Source organism: Salmo trutta, chromosome 12 (genome assembly GCF_901001165.1).
Source record: "Salmo trutta chromosome 12, fSalTru1.1, whole genome shotgun sequence".
Lineage (NCBI taxonomy): Eukaryota > Metazoa > Chordata > Actinopteri > Salmoniformes > Salmonidae > Salmo > Salmo trutta.
This window is the reverse complement of record NC_042968.1, coordinates 91,236,576-91,258,465: the sequence shown is the minus strand read 5'-3', so window position 1 is coordinate 91,258,465 and position 21,890 is coordinate 91,236,576. Positions and strand designations below refer to the sequence as shown.

Sequence of the window (21,890 nt, the reverse complement as noted above, 5' to 3'; positions counted from 1 at the left end):
AAAAGACCAAATTTTCTCTCTAGCTGTGAGAGTAAATTAGCTCATTAGTTTGAACCTGTGTGGTAGTCTAGGTAGGCTCCTGCACCATAGCAGGATAACAGAGTTGACTGGTTAGGCTCCTGTACTATAGCAGGATAACAGGGTTGACTCGGTATGCTGCTGTACTATAGCAGGATAACAGGGTTGACTCGGTATGCTGCTGTACTATAGCAGGATAACAGGGTTGACTCGGTATGCTGCTGTACTATAGCAGGATAACAGGGTTGACTCGGTATGCTGCTGTACTATAGCAGGATAACAGGGTTGACTCGGTATGCTCCTGTACTATAGCAGGATAACAGGGTTGACTCGGTATGCTGCTGTACTATAGCAGGATAACAGGGTTGACTCGGTATGCTGCTGTACTATAGCAGGATAACAGGGTTGACTCGGTATGCTCCTGTACTATAGCAGGATAACAGGGTTGACTCCGTATGCTGCTGTACTATAGCAGGATAACAGGGTTGACTCCGTATGCTGCTGTACTATAGCAGGATAACAGGGTTGACTCGGTATGCTCCTGTACTATAGCAGGATAACAGGGTTGACTGGGTATGCTGCTGTACTATAGCAGGATAACAGGGTTGACTCGGTATGCTGCTGTACTATAGCAGGATAACAGGGTTGACTCGGTATGCTGCTGTACTATAGCAGGATAACAGGGTTGACTCGGTATGCTCCTGTACTATAGCAGGATAACAGGGTTGACTCCGTATGCTGCTGTACTATAGCAGGATAACAGGGTTGACTCCGTATGCTGCTGTACTATAGCAGGATAACAGGGTTGACTCCGTATGCTGCTGTACTATAGCAGGATAACAGGGTTGACTCGGTATGCTCCTGTACTATAGCAGGATAACAGGGTTGACTGGGTATGCTGCTGTACTATAGCAGGATAACAGGGTTGACTCGGTATGTTGCTGTACTATAGCAGGATAACAGGGTTGACTCGGTATGCTGCTGTACTATAGCAGGATAACAGGGTTGACTCGGTATGCTCCTGTACTATAGCAGGATAACAGGGTTGACTCCGTATGCTGCTGTACTATAGCAGGATAACAGGGTTGACTCGGTATGTTGCTGTACTATAGCAGGATAACAGGGTTGACTCGGTATGCTGCTGTACTATAGCAGGATAACAGGGTTGACTCGGTATGCTCCTGTACTATAGCAGGATAACAGGGTTGACTCGGTATGCTGCTGTACTATAGCAGGATAACAGGGTTGACTGGGTAGGTTACTGTACAGTAATGTTACCTACAGACTACAGCACCTTCATTACCTTAAATGAACTAGAGTCTGAACAGGAAAGTGAGAGGTGAAGATAATGACAGACTGTTATTTAAACTTGTTGATGTTTTCCTTAAATGCAATAATGCTTTGGTAGTTTGATACAGAGAGATATATATATTATACATACAGTACTATGCTATATATCCTATATTATACTATACTATATTATATTATACTATAATATATTATATTATACTATACTATATTATACTATAATATATTATACTATACTATATTATACGATACTATATTATACTATATTATACTATATTTTACTATATTATATTATATTATAGTATATTATACGATACTATATTATATTTTAATATATTATACTATATTATACTATATTATACGATACTATATTATACTATATTATACAATACTATATTATACGATACTATATTATACTATATTTTACTATATTATACTATATTATACGACACTATATTATATTTTACTATATTATACTATATTATACTATATTATACGATACTATACTATATTATACTATACTATATTATACTATAATATATTATACTATACTATATTATACGATACTATATTATACGATACTATATTATACGATACTATATTCTACGATACTATATTATACTATATTTTACTATATTATAATATAATATACGATACTATATTATATTTTACTATATAATACTATATTATACTATACTATATTATACGATACTATATTATACTATATTATACGATACTATATTATACTATACTATATTATACTATATTATACGATACTATATTATACTATATTATACTATATTATACGATACTATATTATATTTTACTATATTATACGATACTATATTATACGATACTATATTATACGATACTATATTATACGATACTATATTATACGATACTATATTATACTATATTATACGATACTATATTATACGATACTATATTATACTATACTATGTGGGAGGACCACCAGAGGGCAGGCCGGACTCACAGATAGTAGCCCAACTAAGCATGTGGGTCAAGGGGACCTGAGGCAATTAAGCACAGCTGATGGTACTAATGACCTATTATCTTTTCCCTACAAGAGAGAGGAGGGAACCAGCAAGATGGGGGGGGGGAACCTCTCTCTGGAAGATGGCTACCAAGAGAGAGAAGCTAACCACGAAGAACCTTTTAGCCGGTGACAAACCCGTGACTTTTGTTGTAGTTTAAAGATAATCGTATTGTGTCCCTGTTTCATCTGAAGAAGAAGATGTATGTTTTTCCTTGGGAGATTTTCATGAATTATGTTGGAGTGTTTGTATTGACCAAAATCCCTCAATAGAGAACTGTGTTCAATCAAGAAAACCTACTCCTGACTCGCTTATTCCACCTTTCCGCTTTAGAGTGACGCCAAATTACTTGGTCCGCTCACAACTATATTATACTATACTATATTAAACTATATTATATTATATTATACTATATTATATTATACTATATTATACTATATTATATTATATTATACTATACTATATTATACTATACTATATTATACTATATTATATTATATTATACTATATTATATTATACTATATTATACTATATTATATTATATTATACTATACTATATTATACTATATTATATTATACTATATTATACTATACTATGTTATACTATATTATACTATGTTATACTATATTATACTATACTATATTATACTATATTATATTATACTATACTATATTATATTATACTATATTATACTATACTATGTTATACTATATTATACTATGTTATACTATATTATACTATACTATATTATACTATATTATACTATACTATATTATATTATACTATACTATATTATACTATATTATACTATACTATATTATACTATATATTATATTATACTATATTATATTATACTGTATTAGATTATACTATACTATATTATACTATATTATACTATACTATATTATATTCTACATACTACATATAGCAGCAGTACCAGTGGTGGCTGGTGGGCGGAGATATTGGAGGACGGGCTCATTGGCTGGAATTGAATAAGTAGAAGCAGTAGCAGCAGGAGCAGGGAACTCTAGTGCTTCCATGACTGGTCAAAGAGTTTCAGAGTAGGAGTGCTGATCTTGGATCAGGTCCTCGCTCTCATTATAAAGAATCCATTAAGATATATAAAAAAGAGGCTAAACTGATCTTAGATCAGCAGGTGTGTACTAACCGTCGGAAGGGTCCAGTATTTCCACCGTGGCGGTGGCAGGGAATTCCAGTGCTCCCATAACGGGCTCAGACAGAAGGATCCGGAAGGTTTCAGACTGTTCAAAGATCCCATCGGCAAGGATCACAACACGCCATGTGGCCCGCGTCTGGCCAGGGTTAAACTGTACCTGCTTCTGGGAGTGACCCTTAAAGTCCTGGTCATTCTCCGCACTGCCGTTCTGGGTAACAATACCTGGAGGGGAGGGAGAGAGGGGAGATAAAAAAAAAGGAAGACAGAGAAATATGAAGGGTTATATGGAAACAAACGGGAGAGAGAGTAAAAGGTGAGAGGAGAAAGAGAAAAAAGGAAGAAAGTGAGTTATTCACACAATGTTCTCTCTCCCTCTCCCTCTCTCTCTCTCTCTCTCTCTCTCAATTTGAATTTCAATTTAAGGGCGTCATTGGCATGAGAAACAAATGTTAACATGGCCAAAGCAAGTGAAGTAGATAATAAACAAAAGTGAAAAACAATAAAAATTTACATTAAACAAGTTGCAAAAGAATAGACATTTCAAATGTCATATTATGTGCAAATATTTAAAGTACAAAAGGGAAAATAAATAAATATGGGTTGTATTTACAATATTGTTTGTTCTTCACTGGTTGCCCTTTTTTTGTGGCAACAGGTCATACATATTGCTGCTGTGATGTCACACTGTGGTATTTCACCCAGTAGATATGGGAGTTAATCAAAATTGTTTTGTTTTTTTCTTCGAATTCTTCGTGGATCTGTGTAATCTGAAGGAAATATGTGTCTCTAATATGGTCATACATTTGGCAGGAGGATAGGTAGTGCAGCTCAGTTTCCACCACATTTGGTGTGCAGTGTGCACATGGCCTGTCTTCTCTTGAGAGCCAGGTCTGCCAACAGCAGCCTTTCTCAATAGCAAGGCTAGACTCACTGAGTGTGTACATAGTCAAAGCTTTCCTGGTCAGGTATTCTGCCACTGTGTACTCTCTGTTTATGGCCAAATAGAATTCTAGTTTGCTCAGTTTTTTTTGTTAATTCTTTCCAATGTGCCAAGTAATTATCTTTTTGTTTTCTAATGATTTGGGTGGGTCTAACTGTGTTGCTGTCCCGGGTCTCTCTCTCTCTCTCTCTCTCTGAGCCATAGGGAAGTGAGGGATGAGTGTACGTCTGAAGCGTTTCAATAAATATATTCTACATTTACAGAGACGGATTAGCTAACACGTGCGTGCTGGTATAATGACTGTTTTTTACAGAGACAGCATTCATCATCCTAGCCACATGCCACTAAATACTATTTCTAGAGCTGTCATGTGTTTCTTTTCTAAACCTTCCATGCCTGTTCAAGAAATGATAAAGTGAACACACACACAGTGCATTCATTAAGTATTCAGACCCTTTCACCTTTTCCACATTTTGTTACATTACAGCCTTATTCTAAAATGGATTAAAGTGTTTTTCCCCCCCCCCCCCTCATCAATCAACAGACAATACCCCAGAATTACGAAGCAAAAACAGGTTAAGAAATGTTTGAAAATGTAAAAAAAAAAACAGGAAATATCACATTTACATAAGTATTCAGACCCTTTACTCAGTACTTTGTTGAAGCACCTTTGGCAGCGAATACAACCTCGAGTCTTCTTGGGTATGACGCTACAAGCTTGGCACACCTGTATTTGGGGAGTTTCTTCCATTCTTCTCTGCAGATCCTCTCAAGCTCTGTCAGGTTGGATGGGGAGCCTCACTGCACAGCTATTTTCAGGTCTCTCCAGAGATGTTCGATCGGGTTCAAGTCCAGGCTGTGGCTGGGCCACTCAAGGACATTCAAAGACTTGTCTCGAAGCCACTCCTGTGTTGTCTTGGCTGTGTGCTTAGGGTCGTTGTCCTGTTGGAAGGTGAACCTTTGCCCCAGTCTGAGGTCCTGAGCACTCTGGGATCTCTCTGTACTTTGCTCTGTTCATCTTTCTCTCATTCCTGACTAGTCTCCCAGTCCCTGCCGCTGAAAAACATCCCCATAGCATGATGCTGCCACCACCATGCTTCACCGTAGGGATGGTGCCAGGTTTCCTCCAGATGTGATGCTTGGCATTCAGGCCATAGTGTTCAATCTTGGTTTCATCAGACCAGAAAATCTTGTTTCTCATGGTCTGAGAGTCTTTAGGTGCCTTTTGGTAAACTCCAAGTGGGCTGTCATGTGCCTTTTACTGAGGAGTGGCTTCCGTCTGGCCACTCTACAATAAAGGCCTGGTTGGTGGAATGCTGCAGAGATAGTTGTACTTCTGGAAGGTTCTCCCATCTCCACAGAGGAATTCTGGAGCTCTGTCAAAGTGACCATTGGGTTCTTGGTCACCTCCCTGACCAAGGCCCTTCTCCCCCGATTGTTCAGTTTGGCCGGGCAGCCAGCTCTAAGAAGAGTCCTGGTGGTTCCAAACTTCTTCAGTTTAAGAATGATGGAGGCCACTGTGTTCTCGGGGACCTTCCCTTCCCCAGATCTGTGCCTCGACACAATCCTGTCTCGGAGCTCTACGGACAATTCCTTCGACCCCATGGCTTGGTTCTTGCTCTGACATGCACTGTCAACTGTGGGACCTTGTATAGGCAGGTGTGTGCCTTGCCAAATCATGTCCAATCAATTGAATTTACCACAGATGGACTCCAATCAAGTTGTAGAAACATCTCAATGATGATTAATGGAAACATGATAGCAAAGGGTCTGAATAATTATGCAATTAAGGTATTTCTGTTTTTTTTAAAGCACTCAGGACCTCAGACTGGGGCGAAGGTTCGCCTTCGAATAGGATAACGACCCTAAGCAGACAGCCAAGATAACGCAAGAGCGGCTTTGGGACAAGTCTCTCTCCAGCCAGTTTATAAAGTAGAACAGACACTGAGCAAGGACAAGCTACAAAGACATACCGGCTGGAAAAACATCACCCTATAGACTATCACAAGCTGTAGAAATAACAATAAAATAATAAAATATTAATAATAACAAAAATAATATTAATAAAAATAATAATAACAATAGTAATAAAAATAATAATAACAATAATAATAATAACACAAATAATAATAACAATAATAATAACAATAATAACAAAAATGCATTTAATAATATTAATAACAATAATAATAACAATAATAATAACAATAATAAGAATAAATAAGAATAACGTTAACAATAATAATAACAATAACAATAATAACATTCATCATAATAATAATAACAACAATAATATTAATAACATTCATAATAATAATAGTAATAATAACAATAATGATAATACTATTAATAATATTAATACTAATCAAATAATAACATTAATAATAATACAACAATAATAACAACAAAATAATAATAACATATGCCATTTAGCAGACGGATGGGTGGTCCCTGGTATACAACCCACTATCCTGGAGCGCCATGCTCTACCAACTGAGTTACAGGGGACCACAGAAATGACCACAGTGGTATAGACATGAGGGTAACCCTACACAGAATCAGAAGCTATTATTAAGAGAACTAGGGTATTGTACTTTAGGAAGAACATTAGCTTTCACACCAAGTTCACCCTCACGTCCCCTCCAAGCTCCACAGGGAAGGGAGAGAATAACAGAAATACAACGAATGAACTGAAATGGAACAGAAAAAAAGAAAGTGCTTCAAAGAAATAGGCCTTGAGTAATGAAAGGAGAGAAATGGAAGAATGAGATTTCTTCTCTCTGTTCCATCTCTCTCTCTCTCTCTGTTCCATTTATCTCTCATTGGGGGGTCTCTTCCCACCGTTAGCACACCTCCACAGGCAGAGGAGAGGGGGATGAGAGGGAGGAGGGTAAGTAGAAAGAAAGGGTTCAGGGGAGGTGGACTACAGTCTTATAAATAAAGGTGCAAGTTGGAACCAAATAAGGTTATTGAGAGCGATGCCATAGGGGAACCATTTTAGGTTATCTGAGGAACTATAGATCAGATGGTTCTTTGAAGAACCATACAAAAATCTAAAACCAGAAATGTTTAGGCCTTTCAGGACCGGAATTGAATAGCCCTGCTGTAGAGTTCTAAGACTTACAGTATGTACATGTTTCCCAGGATTCACCAAGTGAGATCCTAAGGGAATAGGTTTTCATTAAAATGTGATTCATTAAGACAGTACAAATACATACCTCATAAGGCCTTCTTTTGAGGGCCTAGTTTTACTCTAATACTAGTGATGTTATGTTTGATACCGGAGCTCAGAGGCACGCGTTGAAATCACTACGCAGCTAACTTAGAAGCAGCGTGCCGATACACGTGTCACTTTATCAGAAGTACGTCATCAATGCCGTCAGAAACTTAGTTTAATCACATGCTTTTTTTCCAAACTATGTTTTTGCAAAATGCGAGATCCCACTCGTTTTGCTGTAGTTCTGGTGCTTTCTTCGATTCCAAGTGGCTTTCAAACACCAGCCTCTACTGGACACTATATTGACAAATATAGACAGGATATTTCATGTTTCACCTTAACAGTAGCTTAGCAGGTAGAGCAGGGAACCATGGAACATTCAAAGATATCAGGGTATGAGGTGGAATCCTGTTGAAGACACAATATTTAGTAAAAAAAATAAAAATAAGTGAAAACCACACTTTCTGCTCTGTTGTTCAAATAATTTGTTTTATTTAGTGAGGTATAGCTTATGTTTTAAGCATTCAAAAAAAATGCCATAGATTCTGTTTTAAGCATTCTAAAAAATGCCATAGATTCTGTTTTAAGCGTTCTAAATAATGCTATAGATTCTGTTTTAAGCATTCTAAATAATGCCATAGATTCTGTTTTAAGCATTCTAAATAATGCCATAGGTTCTGTTTTAAGCTTTCAAAAAAAATGCCATAGATTCTGTTTTAAGCATTCTAAAAAATGCCATAGATTCTGTTTTAAGCATTCTAAATAATGCCATAGATTCTGTTTTAAGCATTCTAAATAATGCCATAGATTCTGTTTTAAACATTCTAAATAATGCCATAGGTTCTGTTTTAAGCGTTCTAAATAATGCCATAGGTTCTGTTTTAAGCGTTCTAAATAATGCCATAGCTTCTGTTTTAAGCATTCTAAATAATGCCATAGATTATGTTATTAAGCATTCTAAATAATGCCATAGATTATGTTATTAAGCATTCTAAATAATGCCATAGATTCTGTTATTAAGCATTCTAAATAATGCCATAGGTTCTGTTTTAAGCATTCTAAATAATGCCATAGCTTCTGTTTTAAGCATTCTAAATAATGCCATAGATTCTGTTTTAAGCATTCTAAATAATGCCATAGATTCTGTTTTAAGCATTCTAAATAATGCTACAGCTTCTGTTTTAAGCATTCTAAATAATGCCATAGATTCTGTTTTAAGCATTCTAAATAATGCCATAGATTCTGTTTTAAGCATTCTAAATAATGCCATAGATTCTGTTTTAAGCATTCTAAATAATGCTACAGCTTCTGTTTTAAGCATTCTAAATAATGCCATAGATTCTGTTTTAAGCATTCTAAAAAATGCCATAGATTCTGTTTTAAGCATTCTAAAAAATGCCATAGATTCTGTTTTAAGCATTCTAAATAATGCCATAGATTCTGTTTTAAGCATTCTAAATAATGCCATAGATTCTGTTTTAAGCATTCTAAATAATGCTACAGCTTCTGTTTTAAGCATTCTAAATAATGCTACAGCTTCTGTTTTAAGCATTCTAAATAATGCCATAGATTCTGTTTTAAGCATTCTAAATAATGCTACAGCTTCTGTTTTAAGCATTCTAAAAAATGCCATAGATTCTGTTTTAAGCATTCTAACAAATGCCATAGATTCTGTTTTAAGCATTCTAAATAATGCCATAGATTCTGTTTTAAGCATTCTAAATAATGCCATAGATTCTGTTTTAAGCATTCTAAATAATGCCATAGATTCTGTTTTAAGCATTCTAAATAATGCCATAGATTCTGTTTTAAGCATTCTAAATAATGCCATAGATTCTGTTTTAAGCATTCTAAATAATGCTACAGCTTCTGTTTTAAGCATTCTAAATAATGCCATAGATTCTGTTTTAAGCATTCTAAATAATGCCATAGATTCTGTTTTAAGCATTCTAAATAATGCCATAGATTCTGTTTTAAGCATTCTAAATAATGCTACAGCTTCTGTTTTAAGCATTCTAAATAATGCCATAGATTCTGTTTTAAGCATTCTAAATAATGCCATAGATTCTGTTTTAAGCATTCTAAATAATGCCATAGATTCTGTTCTAAGCATTCTAAATAATGCTACAGCTTCTGTTTTAAGCATTCTAAAAAATGCCATAGATTCTGTTTTAAGCATTCTAAATAATGCCATAGCTTCTGTTTTTGAAGGCAGTTTTAAAAAAAATTGTGAACTTAAAGGCACAAGAAAGAGAAACATGATGTACAATGGAAACCTGGTATTCCACCTGATTATAGACTACTAAAGCCAACGACCTATCGCCACGGTTTGGATGAAAACCAAAAACGTCTATCTGATAATCAAACGCTGCTATTTATTGCTGACCAGCAGATGTCACTAATATGCAATGTGAACAGATAATGAAGCTCCGCGTAGTGAACGGTTTTTATCGGTACAATTTGGTGAAAGCGCCAAAGCCTTCAGGAAGCTTCGGTTTCCCGTCACTACCTAATAGAGTGGCCTGAAACTCATAATTTACAGGCCACATCAGGCCTGTAAATCACATTGTGCTGGCTTGCAAAGTGATGTGTAATTACTATTGGAATCCAGCCAGAGTGGGGATATCCCCAAAAAATTATTTGTTTTTTTATTCACCCGCAACCGGCATTTAGATTGACTGCCAGGGTTGAGAAGATATGAGACTACCTTAAACATCTAAACCGGAACTATTTCAGTAAATGTGTGCAATAACTCGAAGTAACAGATTATAATAGTTTTGAAAAATCTATGTTATTTATATTTTAGTAGCATGAGATGAATTAATCAATCAATGTACATTAAAAACATAGATATTGAAAGAAACATATATATTTTTTTAAATCAACCTGCAACAGAGCATGCTGGGAAATTCGATAATGATGGGTGTAGTTTTGGTTAAACTGGTTATTAACACCGACAGTGGGGTTCTTTTACACCACTGAGTGGTAATATAACTCTCTACAGTGTTAATTTGACTTTCGAATCAACCCTAGAAATATTATATTTAAGCAATAAAGCCCAAGGAGATGTGGAAAATGGCCAATATTGTCACGTCCTGACCATAGAAAGCTGTTATTTTCTATGGTAGAGTAGGTCAGGGCGTGACAGTTTTTTTTTTGTAGTTTAGATTTTCTATGTTGTTATGTTCTAGTTTTGTATTTCTATGTCGGGCTTTGTTTGGGATGATCTCCAATTAGAGGCAGCTGGTCATCGTTGTCTCTAAATGGAGATCATACTTAAGTAGGTGTTTTTCCCACCTGGGTTTGTGGAAGATTGATTTTGAGTAAGTGTATGTTGTAACTCTTCGTCACGGTTTGTTGTTTTGTTTATTTCAGTCTATTTGTATGTATTGCATAGTTTCACAGTTTAATAAAGTAAATGTGGAACGATACACACACTGCGCTTTGGTCCGCTCCATCATCCTACGACAACCGTTACAAATATACCACGGCTAAGGGATGTTCTAAGCACGACGCAACGCAGAGTGCCTAGACACAACCCTTAGCTGTGGTATATTGGCCATATACCACAAACCCCAGAGGTGCCTTATTGCTATTATAAACTGGATACCAACGTAATTAGAGTGGTTTAATCCTGGTTACCCTACACTGGGCCAGGTTTCATCCTGGTTACCCTGGACTGGGACAGGTTTCATCCTGGTCACCCTACACTGGGACAGGGTTCATCCTGGTTACCCTGGACTGGGACAGGTTTCATCCTGGTTACCCTACACTGGGACAGGTTTAATCCTTGTCACCCTGGACTGGGACAGGTTTCATCCTGGTTACCCTACACTGGGACAGGTTTCATCCTGGTTACCCTACACTGGGACAGGTTTCATCCTGGTTACCCTACACTGGGACAGGTTTCATCCTGGTTACCCTGCACTGTGACAGGTTTAATCCTTGTTACCCTGGACTGGGCACAGGTTTCATCCTGGTTACCCTGGGTTGGGACAGGTTTCATCCTGGTTACCCTACACTGGGACAGGTTTAATCCTTGTTACCCTACACTGGGACAGGTTTCATCCTGGTTACTCTGGACTGGGACAGGTTTCATCCTGGTTACCCTGCACTGGGACAGGTTAATTCATCCTGGTTACCCTACACTGGGACAGGTTTCATCCTGGTTACCCTGGACTGGGACAGGTTTAATCCTGGTTACCCTACACTGGGACAGGTTTAATCCTTGTTACCCTACACTGGGACAGGTTTCATTCTGGTTACCCTGGACTGGGACAGGTTTCATCCTGGTTACCCTGGGTTGGGACAGGTTTCATCCTTGTTACCCTGGACTGGGACAGGTTTAATCCTTGTTACCCTACACTGGGACAGGTTTCATCCTGGTTACCCTGGACTGGGACAGGTTTCATCCTGGTTACCCTGGGTTGGGACAGGTTTCATCCTTGTTACCCTGGACTGGGACAGGTTTAATCCTTGTTACCCTACACTGGGACAGGTTTCATCCTGGTTACCCTGAACTGGGACAGGTTTAATCCTGGTTACCCTGGGTTGGGACAGTTTTCTTCATCATTGTGAAGCTGGTGCATGCGATCACATATTTGACATGTTAGTCATTGAGCAGATGCTGTTATCCAGAACGACTTACAGGTAGTTAGTGCATTGATATTAAGATACAGTTGAAGTTCGAAGTTTACATACACTTAGGTTGGAGTCATTTATTAAACTCCTTTTTCAACCACTCCACAAATTCTTTGTAAACAAACTATAGTTTTGGCAAGTCGGTTAGGACATCTACTTTGTGCATGACACAAGTGATTTTTCCAACAATTTTTTACAGACTTATAATTCACTGTATCACAATTCCAGTGGGTCAGAAGTTTACATACACTAAGTTGACTGTGCCTTTAAACAGCTTGGAAAATTCCAGAAAATGTTTTAGAAGCTTCTGATAGGCTATTTGACATCATTTGAGACAAATGGAGGTGTACCTGTGGATGTATTTCAAGGCCTACCTTCAAACTCAGTGCCTCTTTGCTTGGCATCATTGGAAAATCAAAAGAAATCAGCCAAGACCTCAGAAAATAAATTGTAGACCTCCACAAGTCTGGGACCACGCAGCCGTCATACCGCTCAGGAAGGAGACACGTTCTGTCTCCTAGAGATGAACATACTTTGGTGCGAAAAGTGCAAATCAATCCCAGAACAACAGCAAAGGACCTTGTGAAGATGCTGGATGAAACTGGTACAAAAGTATCTATATCCACATTAAAACGAGTCCTATATCGAAAAAACCTGAAAGGCCGCTCAGCAAGGAAGAAGCCACTGCTCCAAAACCACCATCAAAAAAGCCAGACTATGGTTTGCAACTGCACATGGGAACAAAGATCGGACTTTTTGGAGAAATTTCCTCTGGTCTGATGAAACAAAAATAGAACTGTTTGGCCATAATGACCATCGTTATGTTTGGAGGAAAAAGGGGGAGGCTTGCAAGCCGAAGAACACCATCCCAACCATGAAGCACGGGGGTGGCAGCATCATGTTGTGGGGGTGCTTTGCTGCAGGAGGGACTGGTGCACTTCACAAAATAGATGGCATCATGAGCAAGGAAAATTATGTGGATATATTGAAGCAACATCTCAAGACATCAGTCAGGAAGTTAAATCTTGGTCACAAATGGGTCTTCCAAATGGACAATGATCTCAAGCATACTTCCAAAGTTGTGGCACAATGGCTTAAGGACAACATAGTCAAGGTATTGGACTGGCCATCACAAAGCCCTGACCTCAATCCTATAGAAAATCTGTGGGTAGAACTGAAAAAGCGTGTGCGAGCAAGCAGGCCTACAAACCTGACTCAGTTTCACCAGCTCTGTCAGGAGGAATGGGCCAAAATCCACCCAACTTATTGTGGGAAGCTTGTGGAAGGCTACCCGAAACGTTTCACCCAAGTTAAACAATTTAAAGGCAATGCTACCAAATACTAATTGAGTGTATGTAAACTTCTGACCCATTGGGAATGTGATGAAAGAATTAAAAGCTGAAATAAATCAATCTCTCTACTATTATTCTGACATTTCACATTCTTAAAATAAAGTGGTGATCCTAACTGACCAAAGACAGGGAATTTTTATTCGGATTAAATGTCAGGAATTGTGAAAAATGGAGTTTAAATGTATGTAAATGTCCGACTTCAACTGTAGCTAGGTGGTAAAACCACATCATCTCAGTCATAGGATGTACCTTTTACCTCAATAGAGTATCTATCATCAATCAGAACTAGTAAGGGGAAGTCAAGAGATAGCTCACAAAAGGCAATTTATGTTATTTTAATTTTATTACGGGGGTGGGTGGAGGGTGCTGTAGGACAATTTAAGATACTCACCAAATGTACGAAAACAAGTACAAACACATACGCCCACGCGCAAGAATACCAAACACATGCACACAGAGGTAAAGTTACACAGTCCCTAAGGCTGCACCAGACTAACCAGGCCCTCCTCCCCCCCACCGTGCTGACAGTATCTCTTTGAACTTCCAGTCAGTAAATAAGAGACTCTCATTCTGCCCTGTAGGATTGTTTACTGTTAACCTGAACAAGCTATCATAATCTCTCTCTACACACACACACACACACACACACACACACACACAGGCACACGCACACACACACACACACACACACACACACACACACACACACACACACACACACACACACACACACACACACACACACACACACACACACACACACACACACACACACACAGGCTATGAAGGTTGATAATTGCAGGCTATGAAGGTTGATAATACTACACTTCCTACTCTAGTTCCTTCTAACTTGTCTCTTTCCTCTCTACAGTCTGGGTGATGATAGGTGTGTTTCTTTCCTCTCTACAGTCTGGGTGATGATAGGTGTGTTTCTTTCCTCTACAGTCTGGGTGATGATAGGTGTGTTTCTAACCTCTCTACAGTCTGGGTGATGATAGGTGTGTTTCTTTCCTCTCTACAGTCTGGGTGATGATAGGTGTGTTTCTTTCCTCTACAGTCTGGGTGATGATAGGTGTGTTTCTTTCCTCTCTACAGTCTGGGTGATGATAGGTGTATTTATTTCCTCTCTACAGTCTGGGTGATGATAGGTGTGTTTCTGTCCTCTACAGTCTGGGTGATGATAGGTGTGTTTCTTTCCTCTACAGTCTGGGTGATGATAGGTGTGTTTCTTTCCTCTACAGTCTGGGTGATGATAGGTGTGTTTCTTTCCTCTCTACAGTCTGGGTGATGATAGGTGTGTTAAGACACCTGGACACAGGTAAATAACACTATAATACCTGTCATTAAGACACCTGGACACAGGTAAATAACACTATAATACCTGTCATTATTACACCTGGACACAGGTAAATAACACTATAATACCTGTCATTATTACACCTGGACACAGGTAAATAACACTATAATACCTGTCATTATTACACCTGGACACAGGTAAATAACACTATAATACCTGTCATTATTACACCTGGATGCAGGTAAATAACACTATAATACCTGTCATTATTACACCTGGACACAGGTAAATAACACTATAATACCTGTCATTATTACACCTGGATGCAGGTAAATAACACTATAATACCTGTCATTATTACACCTGGACACAGGTAAATAACACTATAATACCTGTCATTATTACACCTGGACGCAGGTAAATAACACTATAATACCTGTCATTAAGACACCTGGACACAGGCAGTTCTCGCCCGCCAATTTTTTCTCCAGCAGTGCTCTTTTCACAAGCCCAAGGTATGCCTACCCAGCATGCCGAGCAGGTGACTTGTGTGCTGCTAATAGCCCCTTGTTTTAGCGACTGTCATGGAGTTGGCTAAATGTTTCGTAAAGAAACTGATAAAACACACAGGTGTTAAATCAAGGTGACTTGAGAAAAGAGGAGGATCAAGAGCAAGAGAGAGAGGTGATGTAGTGGTGATGTAGTGGTGATGTAGTGGTGATGTCGTGGTGGTGGTGTAGTGGTGGTGTAGTGGTGATGTAGAGGTGATGTAGTGGTGATGTAGTGGTGACGTAGTGGTGACGTAGAGGTGACGTAGTGGTGACGTAGTGGTGACGTAGAGGTGATGTAGAGGTGATGTAGTGGTGATATAGTGGTGATGTAGTGGTGATGTAGTGGTGATGTAGAGGTGATGTAGTGGTGATGTAGAGGTGATGTAGTGGTGACGTAGTGGTGACGTAGTGGTGACGTAGTGGTGATGTCGTGGTGGTGTAGTGGTGATGTAGTGGTGATGTAGTGGTGGTGTAGTGGTGGTGTAGTGGTGATGTCGTGGTGGTGGTGTAGTGGTGTTGTAGTGGTGATGTAGTAGTGGTGATGTAGTGGTGATGTAGTGGTGGTGTAGTGGTGATGTAGTGGTGGTGTAGTGGTGGTGATGTAGTGGTGATGTAGAGGTGATGTAGTGGTGATGTAGTGGTGATGTAGTGGTGATGTAGAGGTGATGTAGAGGTGATGTGGAGGTGATGTGGTGGTGATGTAGTGGTGATGTAGTGGTAATGTAGTGGTGATGTAGAGGTCATGTAGTGGTGATGTAGAGGTGATGTAGTGGTGATGTAGTGGTGATGTAGAGGTGATGTAGTGGTGATGTAGTGGTGATGTAGTGGTGACGTAGTGGTGACGTAGTGGTGGTGTAGTGGTGATGTCGTGGTGATGTAGTGGTGATGTAGTGGTGGTGTAGTGGTGATGTCGTGGTGGTGGTGTAGTGGTGATATAGAGGTGATGTAGTGGTGATGTAGTGGTGATGTAGTGGTAATGTAGTGGTGATGTAGTGGTGATGTAGTGGTGGTGATGTAGTGGTGATGTAGTGGTGATGTAGTGGTGATGTAGAGGTGATGTGGTGGTGATGTAGTGGTGATGTAGTGGTGATGTAGTGGTGATGTAGAGGTGATGTAGTAGTGATGTAATGGTGATGTAGTGGTGATGTAGAGGTGATGTAGAGGTGATGTAGTGGTGATGTAGTGGTGATGTAGAGGTGATGTAGTGGTGATGTAGTGGTGATGTAGAGGTGATGTAGTGGTGATGTAGTGGTGATGTGGAGGTAATGTAGAGGTGTTGTAGTGGTGACGTAGTGGTGACGTAGAGGTGACGTAGTGGTGATCTAGTGGTGATGTGGAGGTGATGTAGAGGTGATGTAGTGGTGATGTAGTGGTGTTGTAGTGATGATGTAGTGGTGATGTAGTGGTGATGTAGTGGTGATGTAGTGATGATGTAGTGGTGATGTAGTGGTGATGTAGAGGTGATGTAGAGGTGATGTAGTGGGGATGTAATGGTGATGTAATGGTGATGTGGAGGTGATGTAGTGGTGATGTGGAGGTGATGTAGTGGTGATGTAGTGGTGATGTAGTGGTGATGTAGAGGTGATGTAGTGGTGATGTAGAGGTGATGTAGTGGTGATGTAGAGGTGATGTAGAGGTGATGTAGTGGTGATGTAGTGGTGATGTAGTGGTAATGTAGTGGTGATGTAGAGGTGATGTAGTGGTGATGTAGTGGTGATGTAGAGGTGATGTAGTAGTGATGTAATGGTGATGTAGAGGTGATGTAGAGGTGATGTAGTGGTGATGTAGAGGTGATGTAGTGGTGATGTAGTGGTGATTTAGTGGTGGTGTAGTGGTGATGTCGTGGTGGTGGTGTAGTGGTGATGTAGAGGTGATGTAGTGGTGATGTAGTGGTGATGTAGTGGTAATGTAGTGGTGATGTAGTGGTGGTGTAGTGGTGATGTAGTGGTGGTGATGTAGTGGTGATGTAGTGGTGATGTAGAGGTGATGTGGTGGTGATGTAGTGGTGATGTAGTGGTGATGTAGTGGTGGTGATGTAGTGGTGATGTAGAGGTGATGTAGTGGTGATGTAGTGGTGATGTAGTGGTGATGTAGAGGTGATGTAGAGGTGATGTGGAGGTGATGTGGTGGTGATGTAGTGGTGATGTAGTGGTAATGTAGTGGTGATGTATAGGTGATGTAGTGGTGATGTAGAGGTGATGTAGTGGTGATGTAGAGGTGATGTAGTGGTGACGTAGTGGTGACGTAGTGGTGACGTAGTGGTGACGTAGTGGTAATGTAGTGGTGATGTAGTGGTGGTGTAGTGGTGATGTAGTGGTGGTGATGTAGTGGTGATGTAGTGGTGATGTAGTGGTGATGTAGAGGTGATGTAGTAGTGATGTAATGGTGATGTAGTGGTGATGTAGAGGTGATGTAGTGGTGATGTAGAGGTGATGTAGAGGTGATGTAGTGGTGATGTAGAGGTGATGTAGTGGTAATGTAGTGGTAATGTAGTGGTGGTGTAGTGGTGGTGTAGTGGTGTTGATGTAGTGGTGATGTAGAGGTGATGTAGAGGTGATGTGGTGGTGATGTAGTGGTGATGTAGTGGTGATGTAGTGGTGGTGATGTAGAGGTGATGTAGAGGTGATGTAGTGGTGATGTAGTGGTGATGTAGTGGTGATGTAGAGGTGATGTGGAGGTGATGTGGTGGTGATGTAGTGGTGATGTAGTGGTGATGTAGTGGTGATGTAGTGGTGATGTAGTGGTGGTGATGTAGAGGTGATGTAGTGGTGATGTAGTGGTGATGTAGAGGTGATGTAGTGGTGATGTAGTGGTGATGTAGTGGTGATGTGGAGGTAATGTAGAGGTGTTGTAGTGGTGACGTAGTGGTGACGTAGAGGTGACGTAGTGGTGATCTAGTGGTGATGTGGAGGTGATGTAGAGGTGATGTAGTGGTGATGTAGTGGTGATGTAGTGGTGATGTAGTGATGATGTAGTGGTGATGTAGTGGTGATGTAGAGGTGATGTAGAGGTGATGTAGTGGTGATGTAATGGTGATGTAATGGTGATGTAATGGTGATGTGGAGGTGATGTAGTGGTGATGTGGAGGTGATGTAGTGGTGATGTAGTGGTGATGTAGAGGTGATGTAGTGGTGATGTAGAGGTGATGTAGTGGTGATGTAGAGGTGATGTAGTGGTGATGTAGTGGTGATGTAGTGGTAATGTAGTGGTGATGTAGAGGTGATGTAGTGGTGATGTAGAGGTGATGTAGTGGTGATGTAGTGGTGATGTAGTGGTGATGTAGTGGTGATGTAGTGGTGATGTAGTGGTGACGTAGTGGTGACGTAGTGGTGGAGTAGTGGTGATGTAGTGGTGATGTCGTGGTGATGTCGTGGTGGTGTCGTGGTGATGTAGTGGTGATGTAGTGGTGATGTAGTGGTGGTGTAGTGGTGATGTCGTGGTGGTGGTGTAGTGGTGATGTAGAGGTGATGTAGTGGTGATGTAGTGGTGATGTAGAGGTTATGTAGAGGTGATGTAGAGGTGATGTAGAGGTGATGTAGTGGTGATGTAGTGGTGATGTAGTGGTGATGTGGAGGTGATGTGGTGGTGTAGTGGTGATGTAGTGTCCACAACTAAAGAATCATTGTGGAATCTGCAAAGACACGTATCCTGAAAAGCAGTATGATGTACTTACTACAGTACATGCTAACAGAAAGGAACGAGCTGGGTAGCTACAGTGAGGGAAAAAGTATTTGATCCCCTGCTGATTTTGTACGTTTGCCCACTGACAAAGAAATGATCAGTCTATCATTTTAATGGTAGGTTTATTTGAACAGTGAGAGACAGAATAACAACAAAAAAATCCAGAAAAACGCATGTCAAAAATGTTGATGCGGTGAAGTTGTCCTGTCCCCTTAGCAGAAAAACACCCCCGAAGCATAATGTTTCCACCTCCATGTTTGATGGTGGGGATGGTGTTCTTGGGGTCATAGGCAGCATTCCTCCTCCTCCAAACACGGTGAGTTGAGTTGATGCCAAAGAGCTCAATTTTGGTCTCATCTGACCACAACACTTTCACCCAGTTGTCCTCTGAATAATTCAGATGTTCATTGGCAAACCTCAGACAGGCATGTATATGTGCTTTCTTGAGCAGGGGGACCTTGCGGGCGCTGCAGGATTTCAGTCCTTCACGGCGTAGTGTGTTACAAATTGTTTTCTTGGTGACTACGGTCCCAGCTGCCTTGAGATCATTGACAAGATCCTCCCGTGTAGTTCTGGGCTGATTCCTCACCGTTCTCATGATCATTGCAACTCCACGAGGTGAGATCTTGCATGGAGCCCCAGGCCGAGGGAGATTGACAGTTCTTTTGTGTTTCTTCCATTTGCGAATAATCGCACAAACTTGTCACCTTCTCACCAAGCTGCTTGGCAATGGTCTTGTAGCCTATTCCAGCCTTGTGTAGGTCTACAATCTTGTCCCTGACATCCTTGGAGAGCTCTTTGGTCTTGGCCATGGTGGAGAGTTTGGAATCTGATTGATTGATTGCTTCTGTGGACAGGTGTCCTTTATACAGATAACAAACTGAGATTAGGAGCACTCCCTTTAAGAGTGTGCTCCTAATCTCAGCTCGTTACCTGTATAAAAGACACCTGGGAGCCAGAAATCTTTCTGATTGAGAGGGGATCAAATACTTATTTCCCTCATTAAAATGCAAATCAATTTATAACATTTTTGACATGTGTTTTACTGGATTTTTTTGTTTTTATTCTGTCTTTCATTGTTCAAATAAACCTACCATTAAAATTATAGACTGATCATTTCTTTGTCAGTGGGCAAACGTACAAAATCAGCAGGGGATCAAATACTTTTTCCCTCACTGTAGGTTAGCATGTCATTGTAGCAAAGTATTTATAAACTAAAACTCTGATCTCTTAAAAGTGTCCTTCATTTTTTGTTCTATTATCTATACAAAAGGACATCATTGACTTTGTCCCAATAGGACTGGCATATTCCCTCTTTCAAGGAGCTTTCCGTTTAGATCGAGTTATTTTACATAAAATCCTTTAGGCCTACGTATGAAAAAAAAAAATAAACATCTCTGCATCTCTGCCCAGCCTGGCCCGAAGGGTGTTTAGCATCTCCAGTGGATCTGCAAGCACGGAGAGGATATTCTCTGCTGCTGGCCTGCTCTCCAGGCACCCAGCCTGGCCCGAAGGGTGTTTAGCATCCCCAGTGGATCTGCAAGCATGGAGAGGATACTCTCTGCTGCTGGCCTGCTCTCCAGGCACCCAGCCTGGCCCGAAGGATGTTTAGCATTCCCAGTGGATCTGCAAGCATGGAGAGGATATTCTCTGCTGCTGGCCTGCTCTCCAGGCACCATCGTATGAGCCTGAAGTCACAGACTCTGGCCAAGCACATGTTTCTTAAAATGAATTAAAAAAAGGCACTGTAGACTAATGAGCCTAAAAATACATTTTTCATTTAATTTGTATTTAATTTTAAGTAAGTCACAGCCTATATTATTCCAACATTTATAGACTATAATGATTTAATCTCTCTCTCTCTCTCTCTCTCTCTCTCTCTCTCTCTCTCTCTCTCTCTCTCTCTCTCTCTCTCTCGGTCCGTCCGTCCGTCCGTCCGTCCGTCCGTCGATCCGGCCGTCCGTCCGTCTGTCTCGCTCTGTTTCTCTCTCTGTCTCTCTCTCTGGCTCTCTCTCTGGCTCTCTCTCTGGCTCTCTCTCTGGCTCTCTCTCTGGCTCTCTCTCTGGCTCTCTCTCTGGCTCTCTCTCTGGCTCTCTCTCTGGCTCTCTCTCTGTCTCTCTCTCTGTCTCTCTCTCTGTCTCTCTCTCTGTCTCTCTCTCTGTCTCTGTATCTCTCTGTCTGTCTGTCTGTCAGTCAGTGTTGATGGCCTGGACAGGGTCTGAGCCTGAGGCCTCTGGGCTGTGTTTGTGTGTGGGTGTGTTGGATCGAAGATAACCAGGTGTTCACATCACACTCAATCCGCTGAGAGATGGGGAGTCTGGGAGCAGGCTTTCATGTATGCCCTAGAGATACCCACTCTGCAGTAAGAAGCTTCCTCACAGAAAACACACACACAGTAAGAATAGAAGATGTTTCTCAACACTTCTACGTTCATGTAGGCCGTCATTCTAAATAAGAATTTGTTCTTAACTGACTTGCCTAGTTAAATAAAGGTTACATTCTTTTTTAATTAAATGTGTATGCTACCAAGATTATGGATAACAATGAATTAATCAAGAAAAATGATGAGTTAGATGGTTACAGAGGCACAAAGATCATACCCCATAAAAAATGCTAACCTTACCTGTTATTGGTAATGGTGAGAGGTTAGC

General features: G+C 40.2%; 1 protein-coding gene across 1 annotated transcript in view; it reads right to left on the bottom strand.

Moving 5' to 3' along the window:
* Positions 1–21,890, bottom strand: part of frem2a (FRAS1 related extracellular matrix 2a) — a 193,585-nt gene that overhangs the window by 95,083 nt on the left and 76,612 nt on the right. The window contains exon 5 of the mRNA XM_029766741.1: positions 3,552–3,782. Coding sequence (XP_029622601.1) covers positions 3,552–3,782 — 231 coding nt within the window. The remainder of the gene's footprint in view (positions 1–3,551; positions 3,783–21,890) is intronic.